This window comes from Acanthopagrus latus, chromosome 7 (assembly GCF_904848185.1).
Source record: "Acanthopagrus latus isolate v.2019 chromosome 7, fAcaLat1.1, whole genome shotgun sequence".
Classification (NCBI taxonomy): domain Eukaryota; kingdom Metazoa; phylum Chordata; class Actinopteri; order Spariformes; family Sparidae; genus Acanthopagrus; species Acanthopagrus latus.
Window position 1 is genome coordinate 17,578,334 of NC_051045.1, and position 26,960 is coordinate 17,605,293.

Sequence of the window (26,960 nt, forward strand, 5' to 3'; positions counted from 1 at the left end):
ATGACCAACATGATGTTCATTTTTATTGAACGTTGAAGCCTCTTTCGATGAAAGTCGCTCCGTGGAGTAAACTCGGGGCGAAATTAAAGCATGGATGTACTTCAAATGTACAATTCACAATGTGCCTGTTTGGACTAAAGGATTAAATTACTCTTTGGCTTCAGAGGCACATAAGCATTTTCACACATTTTAGTGTGTCACATTCTGGGAGTGTCATGTTGTGGAAATATCCATTTTACCATGCCTGGATTATCTAGCCAGGGCCCTGAAGGCAGCACGCTTTATGGGTCCACACTCTGCCAGTAGTACCCTCTACCCTGAGCATATGTCCAACAGTTGGAGATAACTGAGGGGACTGATGCCTCAAAGGTCTCATTTCTAGACTGCAACGATTCAAAACAGCCTGTGTGACCATAATTGAACTGCAATGTCTTTGTCCTCAGACACACTGAAACCTTGGATGCTCCTTGTTGGCCCCTGAGCTTCAGCTCATGGACTTCACATTATGACGATCACCAGGTGCCACTGGGTCGCACGAGAAGCCATTTGGCCCCTGCCCTCAGTCTCAGTTTAGCCGTCTGTGCTAAACTAGCTGCAAGCTCCCACAATAAAAGGTATTGACGTCACTGGCCATCGTTGGACACGTGCTGCCTTCAAGTTCTCCTCCTGAGCTCTGATTTCTGAGAACTTATATTGCAGAGCTGACTTAAGAGAGCTGGAAAGATACAGGCAGAACTAATTGAGTACTTTTGGTTGACATTTGTTTGAGAGACAAGAATAGACAGCAGAATGTAAAAGGAAAGTTGAACAAGCCCCCCCCCAAAAAAAATTCCCCCAATATCTTTATAATTCATGTATGTGCCTGGTTCTTTGTAAACAAAGACTTGTGTTAAGGTTAGTTTGCTTTTAATGTCATTTTCATATATTTGAATACGACATATCACACTTTGCCAGGGATGTAACAAAAAAGTCTGAGACTTATTACCATAACTGTCCACAGAGTTTTCAGTTTTTGTTCATAAGCACAGAAGTTGAACTGTTCGCTTCACGCCATCAGACAATCAGAAAACAGATGTTCGTTTTTCACAGTTGTGTCAGCAGACACCTGCTGAGGGAACGTGTTGGTTTTACTGTGTAACCCAGACTAGTTTAGTTTGAGGTGTTAAAATATTAAATGTTATAAACTATGTAATCTTGCAACTGTAGGACTATTTCTTTCTCTCTCTTTTTTTGGCAGTAAAGTTGATCTCATATTGACAACTAGCGTGTGGGAAAACTAAACTGACCTCCCATGCATGGTGGTCTGCTATCAATCCACCATTCCTCCATCCTCGAGCAGTGAGGTACAATTTTTGATTTTACGAGACACAGCTTAGTTCCCAGGTTTGTTGCATGGCAATTTGATGAAACATACATTTTGAGATATGCAACATTTTAAAGGTTGAGTTCATAATAAATCTTATTATGTCCCTACATGGATAGACTGACTTACTGTACACAAATTACTATGTATAATTAGGTGATTATGTCCTGATAAATTTGAGTATTAGATTATATTTTTGCCGATAGATTATCCTAAAGCTGCATGAATGGGGGCTTTAAACCAAAGCCTATGTTTTGTGATTGATCAAAACAGCCATTTATTCCAACCTTTCTCCCATGCAGAAATTATATCATATCATATCATTATCATTATCAGTATCATATCATTATCATATCATATCATATCATATCATATCATATCATATCATATCATGGCTGTTAGAGGGGAGTTTTTTCTCCCTTCTCACCACAATCACTAAGTGCTTGCTCATGGGGGAAATGTTGGTTCTCTGTATATAGATTAACTAAAGAGTATGGTCTAGACCAGCTCCAGTTGTAAAGTGTTTGTTGTAAGCATACAAATGCAGATTGATTGATTGATTGGAATTCATTAGGCTAAATGATCAGAGACCAGATAAAAACCCCTCTTCCATCATGACTTTGCAGGTCAAAACCCCATCTGATACATCCTGCCTGTTAACTAGCTAAATAAACATCCACAATTGGCTTCGCTTGTGCTCATATTGCGACTCGGTGGTTAGACATCACACAGAAACCTGTAATGGACGGTGGACACAGGAATGCATAACAAGAAAGAGTTAACTCCGCGCGCTGGGAACGTGTCTGCGCAACGTCCGACAGCCCATGAACGCACCAAGCTGCAAAACTGCGAGAGAAGCGGTGATTGAAGGGGAGAGAGCAGAGCGGCGGCGGCGACGACGGCCATCTTAGAGCTACCGTGGTAACCGACACTCATCTCCTGGATTTTATTTTTCATTTTAAGAGAAACTCTCCCGGCTGACTGACCAGAGAAGAAGAAGGTCGCATTTCAATTCGCCGCGGTTGAACTCGAAGTCGGGATGCGGTTCCGAGGGAATACACAATTTGCATCCGCTGTCGGACTGGTCCTCGGACTATTATGTGCGGTGGAGGCAGCTAAAGGTAACTAAGCTGGGATTTATGTCCCGTTGTGTTTTGTCTCTCCTCTCCGTGTCAGACAGCTCTCTGTCTACCTGAAGGGTTCTGGGGCAAACGGTCGCTCTGCGGTCGTTTTCCAGACGTTGACGGTTAAAAATGAGACGTTGGCTCTGGTCCTCTGTAGGGATGCGTGTTCAGGAACCTGTTCAGGGATGGTCAGCTCCGGAGCCGCAGCGGGTGGATGTCGCGAAGTATCCCGCCGGCAGCAAGTGCATCCCCCGCGATACTGCGTCCATTTTAACCGCTAACAACCCCCGAAAATGACACATTATATGTCTACTGCAGCTATTATCCGTGTCTGATATTTTATATATATGTTTTATCCCACCGGAGTAGGCGACTTTGGAGATGATATCAAGGCCACGTAACGACCCCCTTCTGTCATCTGCATTCAGTCTATTTCTGGGGCACTTGTCTCTTGTAGTCGCAGTCTGATTTAGGATTCAGCACATTTCTCACCTTCTGCAGAGTTTGTGAGGTTTCTTTTTTAAAGGCAGCCGTGTCTGGTACGCACTGTTCTCATCTTGCTTTGAAAATGTATTTGAGTAAATCTGAATTGGCATGTGCGACGATACGTTTCTTTACTATTTTTACTTTTTTATTTGATACGTTAGGTGTTATTAAACCACCGGCATGTTTTTTTTTTTCTGCCATCAGTGGGCCTAATGCACGCTTTGGCATCGCCGTGGTCGCACCAGGATGGAGCTTGGGTTGGCTACGCATTGCAGATCCCCTTCACAAGCCCTTGTTTTTGTCGGTGGATTTAATAAAAATGCATGTGGTGCGATCACTGGTTTAAAAAAGGGGAGGGGGCTCTATAGGAGGTCTGGGCCTCCTGTTACTACATAACATGAGCTGAAAGTGCAACTGCCCTCTTCATGTGCAATGTCACCGATGGACACCATCACACACACACACACACACTGAGGAAGAGAGGGACATGCCTTTCTTTGCTGCAGGGCGGTCCACCTCCCTCCTCACAGTGGAAGCTCACTGCTCACACATTAAACACCCTCCTTGCATGAATTTACAGGCTGTGTTTTAGCCTCAAACCCATTCCACTGACTCCCCGGTGTGAGCTTCACGTTTCAGGGTGTGTAAAGGCAGGTGCGTCTTAGTCAGCCGCTGCATCAGCGTGCCCAGGCAGCCACCAATGCTGGAGGCCAGTTTGTGTGTTGTTTTCTTTTTAATGCTACACCCATCATACGCCCCATGAACAGAATAAAGACCACGAAAGGGATATAGACGGCCATAAAAGTCTGCACAGGGGCTTTCTGATCGAGCTATATTTTTCTCTGTTGCCATGTCAAGCAGCTGAGAATGCACAGCAGGCGGGAGACCACCATTTGTAAAGCAGTAACTTAATTTCTTTTTGCATCAATCAGGAGGAAGTAAGTCCTGGGTATACTGTGTGAGTCTGGCCTCTCTTATGTTGCAGCCAAGTGTGTGTTTGTGAAGTGCACCTGCAGGCGTTCCTGCCCTTATCAGTGAAGGAGGCCTGTGAAATCACCATCTTGGGGAGGGCTTATCTTTCACTAACCAAAGGTCATTCGTTCATTTCGTGCGCTGCCTCTTGTCAACTGCTTGAAAAAGTCATGTCATGGTTATAGGTCCAGCATGATTGAGATTCACAATAAAATCCCAATAATCATCAAAAATATATTCTTAAAACTTGCAAAGTTACACCTAAACACACCGAGTCCACTCGAACCTGACATTTTCCTTTGGATGTTATTGTATCACAACAGGACATGCATTATTCTGTTGTGAAAAACAAACAATAAAGAATCTTTAAGAAGTTATCCAAAATCATTAGGTTATACTCAATCATTTTAACTAGTTTACTGTTAAATCACTTAGCTAGACAGCTTTTCCAAGTCATTCATGAAAGGATATCAAGCTTATCCTGATAATGAAAATTCACCATGATCAACTTATTCTTTGTTTTTTTATCGCAATCTGCGTTAATATCTTTTATCCTCACATCCCTTGCTGCAACTGATCTGTTGATTATTTTTCTTTGTTAATTAGTTGCTGGGTATGTTAATTTTCAGAAAATGGTGAAAATTTCAGTCAGTGGTTTCAAAAGCCCAAGATGATGTCCTCAATGTCTCATTTTGTATTTTAATGTTGTAACATAATACAAAAAAAATCTGAAAATATTAATATTTTTAAGAAGATAGAATTGACAATTTTGAGTCAATTATCAATGTGGTTGGGTAGTGATTTATTAGTTGACAATTAATTTATTATAATTGAGCCATGTTGCAGCAGATGAAGAAGCAGAGACCCCTCATTTCTTTCCCCCAAGTCGTTCTTGTTCCAGAAATCTCAAATTTATGTCTACAACTGATTTGTGTGAGTGAAACAGAGCTTCAGCACATTCGGCTGAACTTAGCAGCATTGGCACTGGATGTTGTGGTCCTCAGCTATTCGCCTACGCAAACATTAATCACTGATGACATGGCTACAACAAACCTTGAAAGAGCTGTTGATAAAAATATGTCTTTGATACAAAAAAGCACTTACCTACTGAGTCTATATGATTCATTACAACGCCAGCAAGGAAATGTCAGTGCGTGTGTGTGTAAAACTGGTGCAAACTCACATCGGCTGTGGCAGGAAGCTTCAAAGCATTGTAAGCCATGATAATACACACTTCTGAGTTTCTTATCTTATCCATCATGGAATTGTATCACTTGTTTTCAAGGTCTCACCCATGTAATCTGTTTCTCTTTCTGTTGCCATGAGCAGCTGCTGGGTGGCTTCATGTTCTCGAGTGAAACATTAGGTCTGCTTAGATGCATGAGTTTCCTCTGCACACACAGCCAGACAAAGGAAAGGCTGGCTGCTGGGAAGTTTCTTGGCTCATTCGTCATTGAATTAAGTAATTGTAGTTGAACAAATTGGATGCCGTGCTTTGTGTGCTGCCGAGTTAACATATGCGCTCTCCTCACATGGCTGTAAAGAAGTACATATTAGAGGTTAGATGCAGGTGTTCTTGCCTAGTCTTTCTTGTCTTACAGTCATTGGAGAAACTGGATATTGATCCACTGGAAAAAATTGCTTGTCAGTTACAGTTAGAGCAATGTATCGGGTCAGTATATTGTTTTAAATGTAGTTTATTGTTCAGTGACGTGGCTCACCTCTGTGGTTCCTCCCTGACCACAGCCTCATTAAAAATCAAGACATCCAGGACATACATTTCACACATTTTCTTTATTTGTATGAAAACTTAGTTGCCAGGGTTTTTACTTTGAAAAGTATTTGAATGATTTATACATTTTAAAAAAACATGATATTTTGTTATCAACTAATTGGTTCATTTACTAATAATTTCAGATGTAGTCTAAATGCATATTCATATTTACTTACATGTCATCATCATTATTGATATCGGCCTTCACAAACCATTATGGCTGAAACCTTTTGCCCTTGCTTATGAAACTCATCACAAATAGGTTCACCACCATCAGTGACATGGTTGACCCTTGGGAAATAAATATGGTTGCATTTCCCTTTTTTTCTTTTCCTTTTACAGAGACTCAGTCACACAGATTGTTGGAAGCTCAAAGGTTTAGAATGGGTTTTAAACCTTTGAGCTTCCAACAATCTGTGTGACGTATGGCATCTTGCTATGTTATGGCAAACAGAAACTATGTGGATGCACACAGCTGACAATGACTTCATTGTTTGCCTCTTCCATGCAGATCTCATAACACTGTTGTATGCCATCATTCAGAGTCAGTTCACAGACTTGTTTAACTCAGAAATACCATCATTAGAAATCATCTGGATGATGGGTACTGGCTAATGTGATGATAATATGAGAGACATGAACCACTTCAGTTTCAGATGTTTCTCTTTGAAAATATCAGAGCTTTATCAGCTCGTAAATCAAAAATAAGATGTCAGTCTTGATGTGGTTTTGATTGATGGGACCCATTTCATTTGATGTTTCGTGATCTGCTCCACATATTCCACTGTGACTTGTCACTACAAGACACACAGCTTTAATATCATCAGTCATTGAACACAGATGCAACTAAAAGTGACTCAGAGAGCACGTACCTTTACTCTGAGTGCATAATCCTGAAAATGTGCTGTTAAAGTTAAAATTTGTTAACTGCAGCCATGAATACCTGTCCAGTCTATCCAGGAAATTGAGGGCTTTGTATAATAATGATGAATATTGATGAAGGAATTTGTAGTTCTGGTCATTAATTATCATACTACTGTACCTGGTTTATGCAGATGTCATCAAAATTTGATCACAGTTTCACAATTTATTCAAACGGTGCACCAGACTAACCTTTAACACTGGTTGCACTGGTGCGCCTAACTTTTTCATATAGGTACATCCAGATATTACATTTTAACTTCATTTGTTAACACATCATGTACAGAGTTGTGAACAGAATACCTTTTATACAATAATGATCTGACCTGCTGAATATCAGGTGTGATGGTGTGACCAGTGAAAATGATTTGGTTGCACATGCTCCCAGTTTTGTAAGTGCAGCTAAATAGTTGGAAGCCCTGTCAGTATATCAGATCTGGGTAAGATTACTAGTTGAAAGACTTTGTCTGTATCCCTGAGCAGAGATAGTCAAGACCAACAACCAGATTTGTCACAATGAAGAGAATCTGGGTGAAAAAAATGAATCTGCACCTCATGGCACAGGATTTATGATCCACGAAGTGCCTTGTGACTGGCTGTATGGTGGCGCTATTCACAGTCCAACCTAATCACTTGCTCTTTGGGTCATGGCCTACTTTTGCTCCAAAAACCATTGAAGACTGTTGTTTTTCAAGATACTTGATGCTGACATACATACAGTCAGAACTGGGATGATAAAAGAACTGTTATACACTGTTATTAAAGTCATATTCAAAGCTGTTTACTGCTTCTGTGGAATCGTATAGAAACGATTCCCAAACATTTTCCTCTATATTGTCCTGAATAACTGTTTACTTGCCCTACACAGAGGCCCTGTTCCTACAAGTTAACTCTTACTTTTTTTTAGTATCTATTATTCAGAGATTTCTCAGAGGAACAAAGGGCTTTTAGGCCCAGACGTCAGGGTCAGGATTTTGACTAAGCATGCCACAATGCGGTCACTGTTCGAACGAATGCGTCTCAAGCCCCTCAAGAATGTGTATATGAGATAATCCTCTGAAAAGTGCTAAGTTGTTTAAGCATTTCGATTTGGTAATTTGCCACTAAGTGCTGCAAAAGTTGGGCCATGAGCATACTGGACTCAATTTAGGTCGGTGGTGACTTTCCTCTTGTTGGTGCCTTTGCGGGGTGAATGGAGTCAGTGATCTGTCAAGAATGGGTCATTCAGTTGTGAATATTAAGTTGTGCCGGATGACTGGGAAGTTATGTCGGCCACCAAGAAAGGCCTTTAAATTCACATGAGTCCGTTGTTTTGATGTTAAAAGTAATATTCAAAAATGAAAACAGCAATATTAAAATGTACCAGTATATCTAGGAATTTAATTGGTTCCTCATCATCATGTATAATGTTATGAATTAGTAAAGAATCAGTTGAAATAAGTTGCATCAGTTACCTTTTTTCCTCTTGCGGGGATAGTATTGCGTGAAACCATCCAACTCCACAAAAACTGTAATAGCATAACTATCTTTTATCTTTATTAAATGTCAGTATTGACACATCACAAGTGCCATCACTTAAATTATACAAAATTATAGCCAGTGTTGCACATATCATTGTGTTATTTTGATCAACAGAAAGTAATAAAAACCAGCACATATCTACAGATTATCTGTCTCTGTTACCTCCTCCCTTGAGTCCCATTGCTTCCAGCACAGATAAGGCACTGCAGAACTATTCACATTTGGGTGTGTCAACATTAAGATTCAGGCTGCATGGGAAACAGGTAATCAGAGAGCACATTACCTGTTGCAGGTTTGCTACACCCGAGTTCCTCACTGAGCTCTAGCCGTCTCACTCTCACTTCGGCACTCTCACTGGCTCTTTTGTGCCCCTCACACAGAGAGGTGATTGAGTTGAGGCTCTGTGGCTCCCAACCCCCTCTTCAGAGGAGCACTATGGTTGTCGAGGGTGTGTTCTTTCTGTCGGGCGGTTAAGACTGCGTAGGACAAACAAATGTTGTTGCCTGGCAGGGCAACTGAGAGGCGCTCCTGTGCGAGCAGGGTATTTGCGGAGCGAGGGGCCCTAAGGTCTATGTTTCCTTTAAGGGTCTGCGAGACTTCCTGGAACAGTCCCCAGTCTGTGATGGAGACGGCTTGCGTCAAAAAGCCGAGGTGTTTATAAGGCAAGACAAACAGGGAAGTGTGTCCAATGTTTCAGACCGTGACTAGATTGTTCATTGATTGTTCCTGGTCCTTGGATTTAAGAGAGCCACTCGCAGCATAATTGAAGTCAATGAGTGAGATTTGCATTTACATCACCTATTTGGCTAGGATTTCTGTTTGTTGGATATTTACGTCTGACAGCAATAGGGCTTGACACCGCCTTCAAAACTGCCACAAGTGGCTCCTGTGGTTGTTCAAACTAGTCCTGTCCACCAGGAAAACTTGCCACTGGCAAGCCCAGAGATTTTGAAGAGTTAGAATATGTATCCAGCACTGGAATTGCTGCCCACATACTTTTACAGAGTTGATATATGTGATGCATTTGTATGATCTTTCTGTCTTCACAGTTTAAGCTGTTCATATTTTCCAAACTCGTGTTTTTCTTTTAACCGTCTCCCTGGAAACACCCCAAGGTCTGACTGTCACCTGAGCACAGAAAGCCCTCTCTCCTGTCTTCAGTATTCTGCTGCAGCTAATGAAACAAATGCAGATAACAACCTGGCAACAGAGAGGCTTTATTTAGTCTCTGACAACAACAATTAGACAGCCTGCACGCTCTGCCTAAAGACCATGCTGCCATTTGTGTTGCCAGTGAGTGATAGGTTTTGCTCCTAATTTAGATGGATTCATAATGCTGGGTTTTCAAACACTTACACCAGAACATTGACTGGTATAAACAACAGCAGTTTAAAATTCAAGTTAAACAGCCGATCGCTATATTGTTTAATACATGTAAAGATGCTAACGTTTATGGACACTGTTACAGTCAGTATGATAGTCAAGTAGTCTGTGGGATATAAGTATGTTTTATATAGTATCAAATTATGTTATAGGGCAGACGACCCGAATTTTGGAGATATTTCTCAAGTTTGAATTTACCCTTGATTTAATTGCCAGTATGTCTCTCTGTTGTGCTGCCAAATCTATGAAGCCACAAAAGCTGCAGCATCACCTTGATACATCCATTCCACATTGATGGCACCCTGACTTGCGGCATCCAGTATGTGCTTAAACAATGGTAAGATTTTTTTCAGTGCTGTAAGTAATGGAAAACGACTTTTGAAGCAGTATTTAGTACTCATTCCCCCTTTTTTCTTAGCACCAGAGCATTTCCCCTACAACAAATCTCTCATTTCACAGGAAACACAACCAAAGCATGTTTTCACATAGCCCTGTAGACCGCCCCACATGGCTCAGTTTGATATGCAACATCATTTTAATAGCGGGTGCCCTTCTCTGTCTCTCTGTCAGCTAATGGATCCTTGGCTTGAAAAACATTGAAGACCTCTGCTCAGTTGATCTGCTACATAGCAGGCTGTAGTAGAGCTTCACATTTGCATATAATCAAAGACGGTGAAGCCTTGCAGGCTGTCGGACATCAAATGTAAAATATGAGCTAAATCGATGGCGCAGAGCTCCACGGCGCATCAGGGGCCTGACAGTTGGCTGCATCATCATCATTACACAACATGGCCTCAGAGGTTCCCAGGCATTATCGGGCTTCATCTGATAATTACAGACTGATCATCTGCTGAAGTGATGCTGCTACAATGTGGACAGCTGTGCTGTATTTATCTGGTTCCCCCAGGGTTACCAGTAGCCTGTGAACAGTCTAATATCATTGTGTTTGGTTTAGTCTGCAGCAGTAGTGAGGGTTACACAGCAGCTGGACACGTGCAGAGCTTTTGGCAAGCATCAGGGACGCAGAATGATTTTATTCCCCTGTCCATGAGGACGAGACATCACAGCAGTGGCATGGAGGGACAGAGTGACTGTATGCATCCTTTTGAATCTCAGGATTAGCAGGACCTATTGTGGCCCTAACATTCTCGCAGGAAGTATTTCATCACGGTTAATAGGTCAAACTGTAAAGGTTAGGCTCCAATAAAAGAGGGAGGCAACCATGAAGGGGTTTTGTCTTTGTGTCAGTGTGAATGGTCAGTATGTTACCCTGTTCTTTAGGGGGGTCATGAAAGAAGTCATTGATGACATCACGCGGCTGAATATGTGCCACCACAGAAAATTCAGTAATCCTGAAAGTTTGCCTTGGCATTTTTGTCTTGTTGATTGTTGGTGTTGTTAATGGATTGTTGTTCTCATTTGAGATAAATTAACAGAAAAACAAAGTGTTTCAATGCAAAGAGAGGTGAGGCCTGTTGAGAGACGATTTATTGTCCTTTGGGTAAATCAGTTGCAAGAGAAGCACAAAAGTTGCAGAGCTGGTGTCTCTGGAAAACAAATGGTGTTAACTAAAGAGTTTTTTGTAGCTGACTCATCTTTATGCATTGTTTACCTTCTTAAAGTTTTGGCACGTGCCTGTAGTAGGTGTAGCTACAAGCTATATTGTCTCACCATTAGTACTGCAATTATTTGCAGCATTGTTGATTCTGACTTTAAGAATGGATTATGAAGTCACAATTATTGATCATGATTGAAGGACCGTATGTTTTTAATACCCAAATTAAAAATGAGCCAATGACGTTCAGTCTGCCCGTACAAAGACCACTCAGCCAAAAATGAATACACATAATGCACAAGCTTGTTTGTGACATTGAATGTGACAGACGGTTAAAAAAAAATAACAGAAAGGCAAACATGTCTACTGGCAAAGAGAAAGGCGTCAACTGCCAATTTTATAGTGGGTTTATCCATGTTTAAAAAAACCTGCATGTGCACACAGAATGGTGTGACACTGCAGACGAACCTAATTAAGTGGCATCTGATTGTACTTTCATTTATTAAAATGTCAGTACATACATTGTATATTTTCCCCAAGACACACAAGTACTACAACTTTTCAAGGAGAAACTAGCCCTTACAAATTTCTATACATGACATTGGTTGCATCATTTCAAGAAGCAATTTATTTTAAAGCATTAATAGTCTCTTAAAATGCTCACTCTAGCTGGCATTGCAGGTGGCAGAGACATAATGCTGATGAGTAGATGGCTCGGCACAGCACAGCTTGGCACACACAGCCGCACCAAGCACTTTATCCTTGTCCACCTGCGTCAGATAGCAGCCATGTTTTAACGCTGCTCTCTCCCTCTCTCTCACCCTCTCTGAAAAGTTCTTGTTCCCCTGACGTCTCTCTCTGTTTATCATTTGTATATCTTCAAAGTGGATTCCAGGTGTTTGTAGGAGATTGTTCTCAATTCATTGTGTCATACTCATCTTTAGACACATAATAAAGACTTTGCAGCTGCTTGTTTTTGGCAGCCTCAACCTGCTTTGTTTGATGTCTTGCTTGTCTCTTGACCTTGTCAGTGAATGAAATGGCCGCATCCCATTAAGGGATTAAATGTCATTGGCTTTATTTGTAACAGGATTGCATACCTGGTACTGTGTTGCTGGGCTGTATGTGGGTCTAGAAGCCAGCCTTCTGCCCATATATCATAATAGTAGTCTCCAGTTTCAGACACATTTCCATCTCTAAAAGGCCTCTTAAAGGATTTTTCTGCCAGATTGCGGCTTAATCTGTATGGTAATGGATATTGCTGGGTTCATTGTTGGTTGGATTTTTTTAGAAAGATATTTCAATCTTCTTTGCGTGTATATGAACTCTTTCTTTGTTGGTTGTGGTTCCTTCTGTCAGCGTTGGATGACGCTGCATGGTTGATATCTATTATTCAGCAAGAGGCAAATATCAGCCCTTCATATCTATGTATTTATATCCCAACCCTCCATCTAAAATTTATATTGAGGCCAATGGTTTCTTTTAGCCAGAAAATAGGATGGTGGGTCACTGTAATCTTTTTCTCTCACTGACTTGATGCATGGGTGTGGATGCATTCAGTGCGCATGTTTTTTTATCAAGCCCTTGTTCTTTTTTTTTTTTTCTGTTCTTATTCTTTTGCCGCTTTGTCTTTGCCTTCCTTCAGTCAGTCCACACTCTGGCAGGAAAAGACATTTATGATGTGTCGTCATTATTGTCTGCTCCTCATGACATGATGAAAATGAGAGATGTTGCAGCATTCAACGGTTCTATGTATGTGTGTTTGTCATTTTCAATTTATAAGATTTTAGCATTTGCGACTTTTCACTATTTGATATAATTTGAAACTGATTATCTTTGAGAGTTGGACTGTTGGGCAGACACAGTAAGTTATTTGAAGACATCACGTCAGGAGCTTGAGATTAGTATTTGTTACGGTTGTGTTATATGTTATAAATTCGAGGAGACCTATTTGTTTTTTCTTTTCTTTTTGTTCCTTTCCTTCACTGTTTTATATAGGTTCTTGTGCATATTATTAATCTTGATAGTTAAAAAGGTCAAAGTCAGCACCAACAGAGGCTCCTCTCTACCACAGAAAACACAAAGTCACAAATTTGCATAATTTATGCCTAGCAGCTAGTTTGGAAGCTAGGAAGAAGTGATTTAACACAGCTGTTCTGTTGCTGTTAGCGATGCTTGTACAGGCATGTGTAAGCTGACCAATCAGAGGAGACTGGGTATTCAGTCTTAAAAAAGACAGGAGCTTAAACAGATTGTTTCAGACAGAGGGGGACTACAGTGATGCAGCACTGGACAGTATGAGAAGGCTGATGTGTTTTTTGAGCGCTAAAGCATGTGAATCTATTCTAGTAGTAACCCAAACCAACCCAAACTATGAATCTGAAAATGAGCATAACATGTCTCCTTATTAGCTAAGATTTGATTGTTTTATAATGAGTATCAGTGTCAGTTGCAGCTCTACAGGGGATTAAGTAACATGTGACACACGTATGTTTTGGGCCTATTTTACAACCGTATTATCAAGACATTAATGTTTCCACATGCTTCATCTGTAGAGGGTTCAGTTTAATGTTGATTATCTCTCTGTAGGAGACAAGAGATTCCTCGTCAGTTATCTTCCTTCATGTGATTGAAAAACTCACAAAGATTGTAATTGGGCCAGTTGTGAGTGCGTATTGCATTAGATGAATTGGTTTCCTTATTAAGTTTAATGAAGAAATTGGCAGTCTTCCACACTTGACATCCTCAGTGCTGCAGCAGCGAGCCACTCTCAGACTGACTAACATTTTAAAGCCCCTTTCCCTAATCTTATTCCATCCTAAATCTTAAAGCCTCCCCTCTTGGGAAAAAAAACAGTTAGTCCCTCCCTCTCTATGCAGAGAGTCTTATATGTTATATGTTTTATTTACAGTATAAAATATGTTATGATAATTAATTTTCCAAGAATAATGATCTGTGTTTATGCAAATCGTGTCTAAGTTGTTCTGTATATAATATTCTCTGTCTAACTAGCAACAGCCCAGCAAATGTTCTGCCGTTTCACTGCAGGCTTGCTGCTGGATGATAAAGCTATCTTGTCAAAAGGGCCTTGTTGGCAATTTCGCGCAATGTAGGGAGAATTTAACGCTGTCAGTGTAATCGTGCTTTAGATTTCATTTCATAGAAGAGACTCGTGAGTGAAAGGGGCGGTGATGCAGCACAGCCATAATGCAGCTTGCTTTTGAATTTGTCAGAGGCCTCCTGGCAGTTTGTGCTGTGAAGTTAAGCAAACTGACCAAACAATTCCCAACAAAGTTGATTGGCTGTGATAGAGCTGGCCGACTGCCACATTTTCTTTCACCTGTGCCAACAGGCCTTTAGCTGGTGTGCCTGTTTACAGAGGATTAAATGCAATTTCTTAAGTAGCACTCTTTCTCAACATAAGTCAAAATAAAGATTTGTGTTATGAAAATGGAGTAAGTGCTTTTTAGATCAAAGCAGACATCCCTCTTGGTTAGTTCATCCGTTGTTATTGGTCAGGATCAGGCTGAACTGGCACTGAACAGGCACTTTGAGAATGCAGCTTGATGTTGTTCCATACTGTGTTGGTCCTGGTTCAGTGCACCCCAGTGCTGTAGGCCACGAGTAAGTGACAAATGTGAGGTCTACATGTGACCTGGCTAACATTAACTGTGGCTCTGTTGAAGCTAAAGCAGATTATAGTTGTAGTCTGGTCTGGCAATCTGTCCAAAGACATCCATCTCACTTCAGGTCACGAGATGCTCTGCTAAGACCATGTATTAGGCTCGATCAATTCCACATTAGTGGCAAATGCAGCAGGTTGTCCTTACAAAGCAGCACATTAAGCACTGCCTGTGTAATAATTTAACCAAAGATGTTGGGTGAAATTAAATCTTAAAAAAGATCAAGTTAAACAATCTTTAATTTAAATAATCTCCTTGTTAAAATATAGCTTTTGGACTTGACTTTGGTTCTTCATTTTGAATAATTGATTTGTGTTCTAGTGGAGGTGTTGCCATTTTTATTCTGAATCAATAATCAAAAATCAAATAAATGAGCTTTTAGTTTTGATCATCGAAAGCAAAATTTGTGATTCTCTTTCTCAGAACAAACTATAAAAAGAGCACAGCTCACAGTTAGCCTGCAGCTGCACAATAGTCACTTGTCCTTTGTGCATGAAGACAATCCACTGACTTGTACTGGACACCATATGAGTTGTTGGATTTATTTTTCTTTTCAGAGATCCTGTATTGATTTGTTTGTGAAGAGGCTTTACTCGGAACAGACATGAGAAATTCAGCTTTGTTATAAATTGAATTTCCATCCATCAAGTCAAGCTTGTTTTGTAAAATACCACAATGTCTAAAATAGTTTCATACTTGTAAGGGCATAAATCCAGCTATCTATCTGCCTTTACCAATCAGATTCTTTCATATTCCTTCAGAGTTGAATCATGGACTTGTGTCACCTTTAGTCTTTAGCAATACTTATTGATTTTTACACAGCTTACTATAGCTGCACATGCTCTGTAATGCTGTAGTTTTGTCATTGTTAAATATCAACCCTCAAGTCCTGGATTATTTATTCTGTCAAGTATTTAATAAAGGTATGAAAATGCCTCTAAAATACTTGATGCATTAAATGTAATAAGACCATATCTAGTTTATGTCGAAATGTGTTTTTGGAAAAGCAGTTAGAGATGGTAAAATAAAGTCCTAATTTAATACTTCAGCCAACACAATTAATGTAGTTTGTTAAGCCATAAGGCAAATGAGAACATGTTTACCTTGTGCAAAGTAACGTGTCTGCTTCATTTTTTGTCCTTTTCTCACTGGGAAAAAATGACTTTGGTGGGTAATTCTTCATTCATCGTGGTGCCTACATCATACCAATCCCCTGCAAGTAGCTTATAATTAATTTTCACTGATCATGTTATTGCTTAGAATTATAACAAATTATGACATAAACTAAATTGGTGACTGAATTAAGACACATGACAGAAGTCATTTGAATCGCTGAAATTGGATTTGGCAGACTGACATTGAAAGTCATCTGAAAACATCCTCATCATTTATTTATGCTTTTGTAGGTTTTTGCTTTATCTGTTTACTGTTTGAACCGCATTATATAATCGTAGCAGAGACGGCGTTATTGAACATCAGGCGTCTTCCTGTTTATCAGGCAGTGAATGTTTGACGTTGAGGTTTTCTGCAGCATGACACAGCTGTGGATTAAATTTCATTATTCAAAACATATTGCAATTAGGATTTAACTGTAAAGGCTCAAGGAGGAAAAAATATTTAATTCCTATTAATTCTGGACATGCTGTGTAACTTGAGGATAGTAATTTCATTTTCAGATGTAAGAATGCACAAAATGTCAAGTGAAACATGCAAAAAAACCTCACAGCCTCAACAAATGGAACTTTATCTGCAACAGAAACACAGTAATTAATCTACTGTCAGTTTAGATAATGTTGCTTGTTGAACTGAATGTTTTGCTCGGAATGTGTCACTGTGCAGCGATAATTGGATGAACGTGGGCCAGAGGATGTGCTTTAGTTCGTAATGAGGCTGGCAGTAGTGAACATTGCCTTTCAAACACCTTTTTGCTTGCTTTTGAATTTGTCATTAGTGCCAGTGAGCTAAAACTGTCAAAAGACTGTCTCACCACAGTTATGTCAGAGTTTGTCAAATGAAATGATTATAGTATTATACATACAGGCAGAATACATATTTGAGTAACAGCCTGTTTATCGTTACAGATTAATTCACTGCCCTGTCTCACAAGACTAGAATCTGACAGTAATTTACAGCCTTTTTTGTACCTTAATATTATGCTCTTAGCAGCAACAAATATAAGTGCTCCTTCTAAGTTTATATTAAAAAGTAATTCGTATACATTGTTAATATAATTTGTGCATGAGTGCATTATAATAAGCTATTGGAGTCTCCTTTATTTTAGACATTCTGTGGTGGGGATGAAGGGCTCATCGGGCATGTTATTGATGTTAAACTTGTTTGCTATATGTATATTTGCTATCATGTATTTTTCTGTCAATACTGATGCTATTCATTGATTAGATATCAGTTTGATGTCACTGATCCCAATCCTGATTACATGGTGGGATTGATTGGTTGCACAATTTCCCATTGCACTCTTTGAAATTCTCTTTTGGACTCATGTATAAAAATCTATTTTCTAGTAGTAAAACCTTGTTGAGCACTTTATTTGCGCAAGTGCCTCAGAATATTAAACAAAGCATTTAAGGATGAACCTACATAGGATGAACAGTTGCTTCAGAAAACATTTAATGTATCACATTTTTGTGTATTTTTTGCCCTTATATTAAGAAGTGACAGCTACAGCTTTATGTAACCTTACTAATATTACTCAAAACAACAACAAACACAATAACAATGTTTTTCAAAAAAGAGCTCTGGTATTGGTATCTGCATGGATATCGGCAGATATCCAAATTCAGAAATCTAAATCTGAATTGAAAGTAAGTGGATCGTTTGCTAGAGCTGCACAATATATTGTTTCAGCATCGACATTGAAACTTGTGCATGCACATTGGTGACATTGCAGCATATGCAGTGTAAATGAGCTCAGCGTGAATGAATGTGAGAGATTACAGCACTGCATAAATATGCAATAAACAGTGCTTCCAGTTTCTTTCTGCCACTTGGTGGTTGTAACCATGGTGACTTCCTCCTACTGTGACACTACATGCACCTCTGTTGAGCTATTCAAGTTATCTGGTGGAAATTCCTGTATTTTCCGTATTGTAGTATATATGACAGAGAAAGCTGAATATTGCAAATATGTTTTTTTTTTCATTATTGTGCAGCCCAGACATTTAACAAAACTTTAGATATCATTTGCTGTAGTGGCATCATTACCTTTTATTTAATGTCATAACTCAGACAGTTATAGTATATTATTGAAAAGGCCCTTTCACATCTTTCACGTGTGCGTTGCATTTGTATCAAGAAATATTCCTGTATGAATCCACATGAATTCCCATATAACCACTGGCAATTTCTGATGCTTTACACATTATTCAAGAGATTATTGTATACCCCAGATGAATTATTATGTAACCAGCACAGTTTCCTACATTACAGTTGGGCTACATACGTATAATGCCTTGGCTGATGATTTGCTGCAGTGGATTGTTTAGGCTGGCGCAGCTGTGAGTCGTTAGTATGGATTATCTTGAACTTACCAGACCATTTACATTGAAGTAACCCTCTGAATAAGGACAGTGGGATTCATGTGAGGACAGAGAGGATTTACTACATTAGTTAGCAGCTTTTAAAAAACAACAAAACAAGTCTCTTTATTCTTTAAGAAAATACTTTAAAAAATTATAGATTTGACTGAGTAAGAAGAATATATAATGGTTGCAGAAAATGCGCCTGGCCTGGTTACCTCTCCCATAGTTTCTGTCCCTGACAGTGCCCTGTCATCCAGAGTTAGCATCACCTTTGCAGATCAGTAGCACAGACTGCCATCCTCTCCCTCGTGCTCTGGAGCGAGCACATATTGGCTGTAAGAGAGCTGCATCTCCCCCGCGTCAACGCTGTTTTCTAAAGTAGCCCAAATATGTCACTCACTGCAGCTTTTTTCTGCAGCCACCAGCTACAACACAGTCCTGTCTGTAGCAGCTGGGATGTCTCCCAGGCCAACTAGCACACAAAGCTGTAAACTGCCCAACTACTACTTCACAAACTGGCCTGAGAGTAATCGACGGAGCCTTTATAATCCCTGTGATATATACTCATAAATTGATACGGATTGTGGTTCTGGGGTAAAAAGTTCTATCATAAAATCTTCTCGAAAGAAAATCAAACAGCATAGCTTTATCGCACTGAATTTAGGATGGAGAATGATGTGCAAGGGAGGATCTAGAGGACCCTAAACATTAACATCAGACCCTGCATGTTCTTGGTCTTCCTTGTTGTAGATCAAGCGTTCATTATGTGTTGTGCTTCTAAAAATATTTAAAGCACCCAAAACCTCATTAAAAATTTACTTAAGCTGCAGTGGGAGGAAAGATAAAAGTCAAACTGGCAATTTGAGAAAACACAGATTAAATCTGATTATTAAAAACAAAGAAAAAAGGTTGTGAATTGCTAATTAGTGCCGGTGTGAGAAAAACAAGTTGCCTATCAAGAAATCTCACCTCAGGATAGAAATTATTTGTTTTTGTAGACGCTGACATTTCCTCTCTGTGTTCTTCACAGTCAATAAGCACAAGCCCTGGATCGAGACGACATACCATGGGATTGTAACGGAAAATGATGACAAAGTACTTCTGGACCCCCCTCTAATTGCGCTGGACAAGGATGCTCCCCTACGCTACGCAGGTGAGAGAGGAGATTCACTGATGCTGCTGCTGTTCCTTTAATCCCTCAGCTTCAATCTGCCCTCCTCTCATTTTACACTAAATAAAAGAGAAAACATTCTTATTACACACATTAAAGCTTTTGAGATTGTGTTACAGGTGTTGAATGCAGATGTTCACGCATGTATAATGCAACTTTTTTAGACATTTCTAGGGCATTGATTACATGTCTTTAAACGTACGCACATCAGTTTGCTAATGGATTATTTATAAACGTTGAGCTCATCATCTCATGTTTAATACATGAAGTTCCTCTTTCCGCTTTGTGCTGTATTATCTACAACACACTGATGGGGATTGTATTTAAGATTATATGTGCGCTTATACAAACCAAATGTTCACTGACTCTGTAGTGAAGGAGGGAATAACTTTGTACTATGTGGCTCGATGGATTTTTATGACATGGCTGTAACACTGACATACAGCTGGCTACCATATCCTCCAGACTGACGTTTTTGATATTCAGATCCAAATACTCTTTCATGTTTTTTTGCCCCCTCCCCCTGGAAAGGCACAATTAGTGAGCTTTATGTACCAAGGCAGCATTGGCTCTGGGGAGTTTTTTTTTTTTTTTAATAATCACACCAGGATTGACTTTGGCCAGGATTCAAAGCACCACCGCACTGGAAATGATTTCCCACATTTTCACATCACATGAGCTGTGTGATCTTTTGCCTGCTGCTCCCTTCACACACTCTCTCGATGCTCTCACTCCACTTGATATGGCCATTTTTATCTCAGATTACATCTCCTGATTTTGCAAGTGAGGCTTTAACGTCCACGTGCCTGTCAGAGGGGATATTAGATTAAATTTTCTGCGTAAACTTGCATTACATTTGCTTTTTCTCAAGAGCTGATCGGCCTTGCAACACACAGATTTCAAGGTTGACTACTTCAGCGAGAGGCCCATCATTTCCGAGGGGTAACATGCCCATCCTCTGCATGGCGTTTGCCTCCTTTCACAGTAAATTAGCGTTGAATGCGGAGCTCAGTGCTCCCACTTTCGGCTGGGGCTCCCTTTTTTGATTTTGCGAATGGACTGCATGTCCCTGTGAACTAGCTCTCGAGAGGCAGAACAGAGCAAGCAGCCTAACTTCACGTGGCAGCAGGGGTGACCAGCTCTGTCGTGCCAGCCTCCTTATAGCAGGCTCATCTGTGCCAACAAACAAGGTTCACTGTAAAGCTGACCCACAGGCCAAAGAGGCCCAACTGCAAGTCAGATCAGTGTGATTAGGTGAATATTTTGCATGTGTGAGGAGCCACTGAATGAGTAGGTGTGTGTGTGTGTGTGTGTGTGTGTGTGTGTGTGTGTGTGTGTGTGTGTGTGTGTGTGTGTGTGTGTGTGTGTGTGTGTGTGTGTGTGTGTGTGTGTGTGTGTGTGTGTGTGTGTGTGTGTGTGTTAGAATGACTGGGTTTCAGTGTGTCTTTTTTTTGTGTTTGCACATGTCTGTGTGAGTTCAGTCAGGCCGAATGGAGCTGAGATAGTTTCAACCAAAGCCCGTTCAAACTTGAAAATGAGCACTGTGTTCATGGATGACTGTGCCCTAAAACAAATGAGGAACACAAAGCAGGGAGCATTTGCCCTCCAGATCTGGGTTGTTTGATTCATTAGATTAGACAGTGCCTTCCACCAGGGCTGAAGATTTGACCAAGTGCAATTTCCAAAGGAAGCTGTTATATTTTTTTGATTAAAGTGAAAGGGACAAAACAGCATTAGAGTAAAGAACCATATTATTCTACAAACCTTGATCTCCCGATGTAGGAAAACCTGTTTGTTTGGTACTGACTCCAGCAAATGTCACACCATCACAATTTGTAAGGTGCAATATGTAAGAATTTATGTTGAAAACAATAAAAAAAAATGAACTAGAATTATCAACAAAGTGGAGAAATAACAGTTTTGATGTTTTGACGTCAATGCTTTTTTGTTGCTGAGGTGCAGAGATATTTACTGAAGTTAGCATGCTAATCAGCTAGCCCCAGTTCATCACAGTCCAAAGCTCCTTAACTAGCAGTGTAAACACTAACACTCCCCCAGTCCGAACCACCAGCTACATGACTAACAGAGCTAGCTAGCTAATGGCAGTTACAGTTAGTGTTTTGTCTTGTGACATACTGCCCGCTACTGGTTTGGAGTAGGAATTTGACACCTGATAATTCTGATGATATCACAGTTGTGTTATCAGTTAAATTTATCACAGTATGATTTTTTTTTTTTTTTTTTACATTGTGCGGCACTCACTGCAACACAGTGTATATTTACAGCATATTGCCCCAGTAGCCAAGTAATGTTGTCAGATTATAAATCATGGTAATTTATGTACACGTTAAATGAGCGCTGCAGGCCAAGACTGTAAAATCATTATATGTAACAATCTTTGTGATGGCTGACCCGAGCCGTGCTTAGAGGCCTGCATGATGTGTGAAAAGCTGAGGAATTCCTGGTGTGAGCTGGTCATTAGTGCTGTGGTAAACACAGAGGCCCACAACTCCCACTGCATGGCTGGCTCTAAACAGCAGCTCCTAATGTGAAATCCATTTCTAATTATTTAGTAGGTGAAAACAAAATGACCAGGTCCAACCCACTGGAGGCCCTGACGGGGCTTTTAAAACAAACAGCCAACAGAAAAGGACTTTGTTTAATTAATTTGTTCACCCAAGATATCCTTTTATCTTATCGTCAGAGTGAATTAATGAATTGGGTGAATATTTGTGCAGTGTCTGGAGAAGTTAGATAAACATGTTGACTCTCCAGAATCCTTCAAAACAGGCTGACATTAAAAAGTGAGATTTCAGTTGGTTGTCATTTGATATTCTGTGATTTTCACAAGCTGTTTCTTCTGAAAGGATTTGCTGAGGCATTAATAAAATTGCAAACACTTCAACATAACCGGCTTTTCATAAATGTTTTAATCCTTCTTTTCTTTCAACTGGCAGAAGACTTTGTGCTTATGAGAAACTGAATCTGAGCTTCTCTGACGGTTATTCTGTAAGCTTATAACGACAGTATGTTTCCTTCCTGTCCTCTCTGTGTTTTCTCTGAGATTCTCTAACTTTTCTTCTAACTGATCTGGGTTTATCTTTTCTCCCTTCCTTGTAGAGAGTTTTGAGGTGACCCTCACTGAAGAAGGTGATCTTGGGCTCTTTCTTCTGCCTTGTGCTTAGTTGTTTTTATTAACCCCACTAACGCAACAAACAACATCCACACTGTGACACAGAAACTCCTGCCATGCTCTGTAATCTCCCCATTCGGTTTTCTCAACTTTATGTTCTTCTCACCCTGAATTCTTTGGAGTTCCAACAGCTGGATGAAAAGTGTGATGTGGGGCTGACTGTACTTAGAAATATCTGTGCATGAGACATCCATTGCAGTTTGCAGACCCTAACAGTTTTTCAGCTGTCACCAGGAAAGAGAAAGCTGCTTTAAAAACAGGAGTTTCAAATCACTTGGCTGCCATTTTGCTCAATCCAGATATTTCAATTTAAAAACTAGGAGAAGACAATTTTTGACAAACCGAAAAGAAACATGAGATGATTTCACGGCTCCTCATGGAAATTGGAGCAGAAATTGACACTTGAATTGGTCTTTAAAGAGGATAAATTTTCAGAAAATGTGACATTCAAGCCATCCCCCATGTTGGCGGTGCCTTTCTGTGCAGGTACAGTGACTCCTGTGGACTTTTCTGACATTTAAGTCTCAACTGAAAGCTGCTGAGATTGTTAACTAATGCAAACTCTCTCTGCTGCAAAGTTTCTGTTGTTGCATCTTTGCCTCAGTGGATCTGTTGAGTTAATTCTCCACCACTAATCTCCACCATTAGCATGGCTGCAGTTGTCATTTGATGTGGATGTCAAGCAAGTTGATATTTCTAACCCCAGTTCTCATCCAGTACTTTGTTTTGTTTCGTTTGAATACTGTTATTGTAGCTCTCTATGATTTCATTTTGTTTGGATTCATTTTTGCAGTAGTTTTGGGCGAGAGGCAAAATTACACAGGAAGACTTCCTATAATTGATTAAAACATTATCTGAGGTGTCGAGAGGTTTTCTTTTCTTTCACTGACTTTTTCGGGTTTTGACGACTGAATTGGTGCTGGATCAACTCATCACAATGCTATAATTAATCTATTAAATTTTGCTTTAATTTCTTTAATTTCTGCTAAATATTCTTTCTTTTATAAGATAGGCTGCAGTTTTTATTTATTACAGAGATAAATGATCTTCACTTTAAATCCTGTTCTCTTTGTATTTATGGGCCTGGTTTCGTGACTTTGATTTATGATACTTTAAGTACTCCTGTGAAATGCCTGTCCACATCTTTTCGGTTTCTGCCTGCATGACTGGATGCAATGTTTTCAAGTGGCTTGGAAAAGACACTCCGTCTTCTATGATACTAAATGTCCCACACCCTCTCCCAACTCCCCCCTTCCTCCAAATACTCACCCATATGACAGTGCTTTTTTTGGGCTTCCTCCACAGCCACCACCCACCCCAATCTACTACAACTCCCTGGCACCCAAAACCTGTGGCTGATATTTATTTACTTATTTATTTTACTTTTTTTTTTGCGTGAATTTATGGTTTTGTTGTTAACATTTTTATTTATTTTTTACAATTAAAAATGTCATGCCTGTTGTCACTTATTCTGAGCAAACTCTCTTTTGGCTCTTGACGTGTTCAGGTGAGATTTGCGGCTTCAGGATCCATGGGCAGAATGTCCCCTTTGAGGCAGTGGTCCTGGACAAGTCCACTGGCGAGGGGGTCATCCGGGCCAAGGACAAGCTGGACTGCGAGCTGCAGAAGGAGCACACCTTCACAATCCAAGCATATGACTGTGGTGAGGGTCCCGATGGTGCCAACATGAAGAAATCCCACAAGTGAGTCAGACTCTGCCAGTTCAGAAGTGTGTTTTTTGTGTTTTGACCAGATCACTCCTGTTTTTTGTGGTTCATATGCAGTTTGTCAACACTAGAGAGGGAAAAAAACATGTGAGATGCAGGGACGCATCGCTAGATTTGTTTTCAGTCACAAGAATATGATTTCCTCAGGCTGATCCATGAAGCACTGATGATGCAGAGCAAAAGTCACCAAAACTGCCAAATTAATGAGTTACTTGTCAGTCATTACGACTTGCTTACTCCTCTATATATTTGTAATAAGTCAGTGTGAACATGAAACAGACCAGAAATCAAAAGCCTTTGAAGGATTTTTTCCTTGTTCTGCCTCAAATAAACAAAACTCTCATATATTTGTGTGACACTTGTATATTTTGTCTCCATCAGGGCCACTGTGCACATCCAGGTGAATGACATCAATGAGTATTCACCGGTCTTCAAGGAGAAGTCCTACAAAGCCACCGTCATCGAGGGAAAGAAGTATGACAGCATCTTGAAGGTGGAGGCGGTGGACGCTGACTGTTCCTTCCAGTTCAGCCAAATTTGTAACTACGAGATCGTCACCCCTGATGTGCCCTTCACTGTTGACAAAGATGGTAAGGATCGACTCTAAGCAGCCACGTCTTGGTGCCTGCCGGGGGGGGGGCAAAAGCCGCAACACATCCCAAGACCCACACATTTATTGACTCACATCACATTGTCCATTGATCTGTGTAAACAATGATGTAGGAAGACGCCTTGTTTAGAATTCACCACAGGTTGTTGCCTTGAGGGGGATGGCGGTCTCCTTGAAATGTCACCCAAGTTGGACTGTGGGGGATTATTATCTTTGTGTCTTGCAAAGCAGAATTAAAGATCAAGTAAAAAAGACATCAGTCTGTGGATAAATGATGTTGGTGAAGGTGCTCAACTGTGACCACTAACCATGGCATCTGATCAAACAAACTCCATCACTTTCTTTTTTATCATTGCATGCTAATGAAACTATATTTACATATTAGCTTTGTAATCAACTCTTGTAGCATCCTGAGCAAAAATAAATCACAATATTATGATGTGGCCCGAACAGACATCAATAAATAAATTATGTTTTTTGTTCTTTCAGGCAAAGATTTCTATTTGGCAACCTCTTATGATATTTCAAAATACTCAGATGTTTTTTATTTATTTCCAATCACATCTGCTGCTTTAAAATTAAACAAAGAGCTGCTTTGGCACCCACTTTTCTTTATCTTTTTCCTTTCTTCACTTAGGTTTCATCAAGAACACAGAGAAGCTGAGCTATGGCAAAGAGCGCATGTACAAGCTGACTGTGACCGCCTACGACTGTGGAAAAAACCGCGCCTCTGAGGATGTTCTGGTCAAGATCAGCGTCAAGCCCACCTGCAAACCCAGCTGGCAAGGTATCAAAGCTCTCTTCTGCTAGCTGTAGCTCACCAACCGGCACTATACAGGTGTGCCTCTGTGTTGAACAAAAGCATCCCACCGACGCACAGTACACACAGGCTGCCATTGTGAAATAACGTTATTTAACTCTTGTAAGCTACAAGGCCTTTTATCATGCTTGAAAGCACTGAAGTAATTCTTAATGAGTAATTACTATTGATAGCCCTTGTATTGACTGCTCACGTTATCTCTGCTGTGCTGAAGGACATCTTTTCAGTCTTTCCTCCCTCCCTCTCGCTTCGTCTTTCAGGATTCAATAAGCGGATTGAATACGAGCCTGGCACAGGTAGCCTGGCCCTTTTCCCCAGCATGCACTTGGAGACCTGTGATGAGCCAATCACATCCATCCGAGCCAATATTGAGCTGGAAACCAACCATATTGGGAAGGGGTGCGACCGTGATACCTACTCTGAGAAGTCTCTGCACAAGCTGTGTGGTAAGTAACTGCTCCGCTAAATGATTATTGTCAGTAGTGCATTGTTTGGAAAGAAATTCAATGAAGTGCCCACTAAAATTGGCTTTATCCACTTGGATTGTTTATTTAGGAGCTAGCTCCGGCACTGTGGAGCTCCTGCCTGCACCCAGCAGCTCTGCCAACTGGACAGTCGGACTGCCCACTGACAATGGACATGACAGCGACCAGGTTTTTGAGTTCAATGGCACCCAGGCCATCAAGGTTCCTGATGGCATGGTGAGCACCAGCCTGAAGGAGCCCTTCACCATCTCTGTGTGGATGAGACATGGCCCCGGGGCCCATGAGAAGGAGACCATCCTGTGCAACTCTGACAAGACAGGTAACGTGTCACGAGGACAGTTGACTTTTAGTTTGTTTTATCAGCTTAAATGATTTATGAGTAGCTGTGTATAAAAACATACACTAAACACACATTATTGTAATCAAATCCAAACCCCTATTATGTAGATATTCTTCTAGTAATAGAGACAGCTGTATCACAGCAACATTACCTAAAAGATCTGATGTCAATTGTCATGTTTCAGATGTCATTTACATCAGTCATGTTTGTAGAAATCTGCTGAACAAAAGGCCTGTACAGTATAGTATGAGTATGTCTGTGACTTAACACGTATATAAAAACAATGACTGAGC

General features: G+C 40.4%; 1 protein-coding gene across 4 annotated transcripts in view; it reads left to right on the forward strand.

The window, feature by feature from the left end:
• The first annotated feature begins 2,195 nt into the window (after nt 1-2,195).
• clstn1 (calsyntenin 1) overlaps nt 2,196-26,960 on the forward strand; it is a 38,383-nt gene continuing 13,618 nt past the window's right edge. For 2 of the 4 annotated variants that reach the window (XM_037104507.1, XM_037104510.1), the window contains exons 1-8: nt 2,196-2,484; nt 19,352-19,474; nt 22,613-22,642; nt 24,193-24,388; nt 24,794-25,002; nt 25,660-25,809; nt 26,103-26,288; nt 26,398-26,646. In XM_037104507.1, coding sequence (XP_036960402.1) covers nt 2,403-2,484; nt 19,352-19,474; nt 22,613-22,642; nt 24,193-24,388; nt 24,794-25,002; nt 25,660-25,809; nt 26,103-26,288; nt 26,398-26,646 — 1,225 coding nt within the window. In that variant the 5' untranslated portion in view covers nt 2,196-2,402. The remainder of the gene's footprint in view (nt 2,485-19,351; nt 19,475-22,612; nt 22,643-24,192; nt 24,389-24,793; nt 25,003-25,659; nt 25,810-26,102; nt 26,289-26,397; nt 26,647-26,960) is intronic. The other 2 variants (XM_037104508.1, XM_037104511.1) reach the window with 2 other exon arrangements.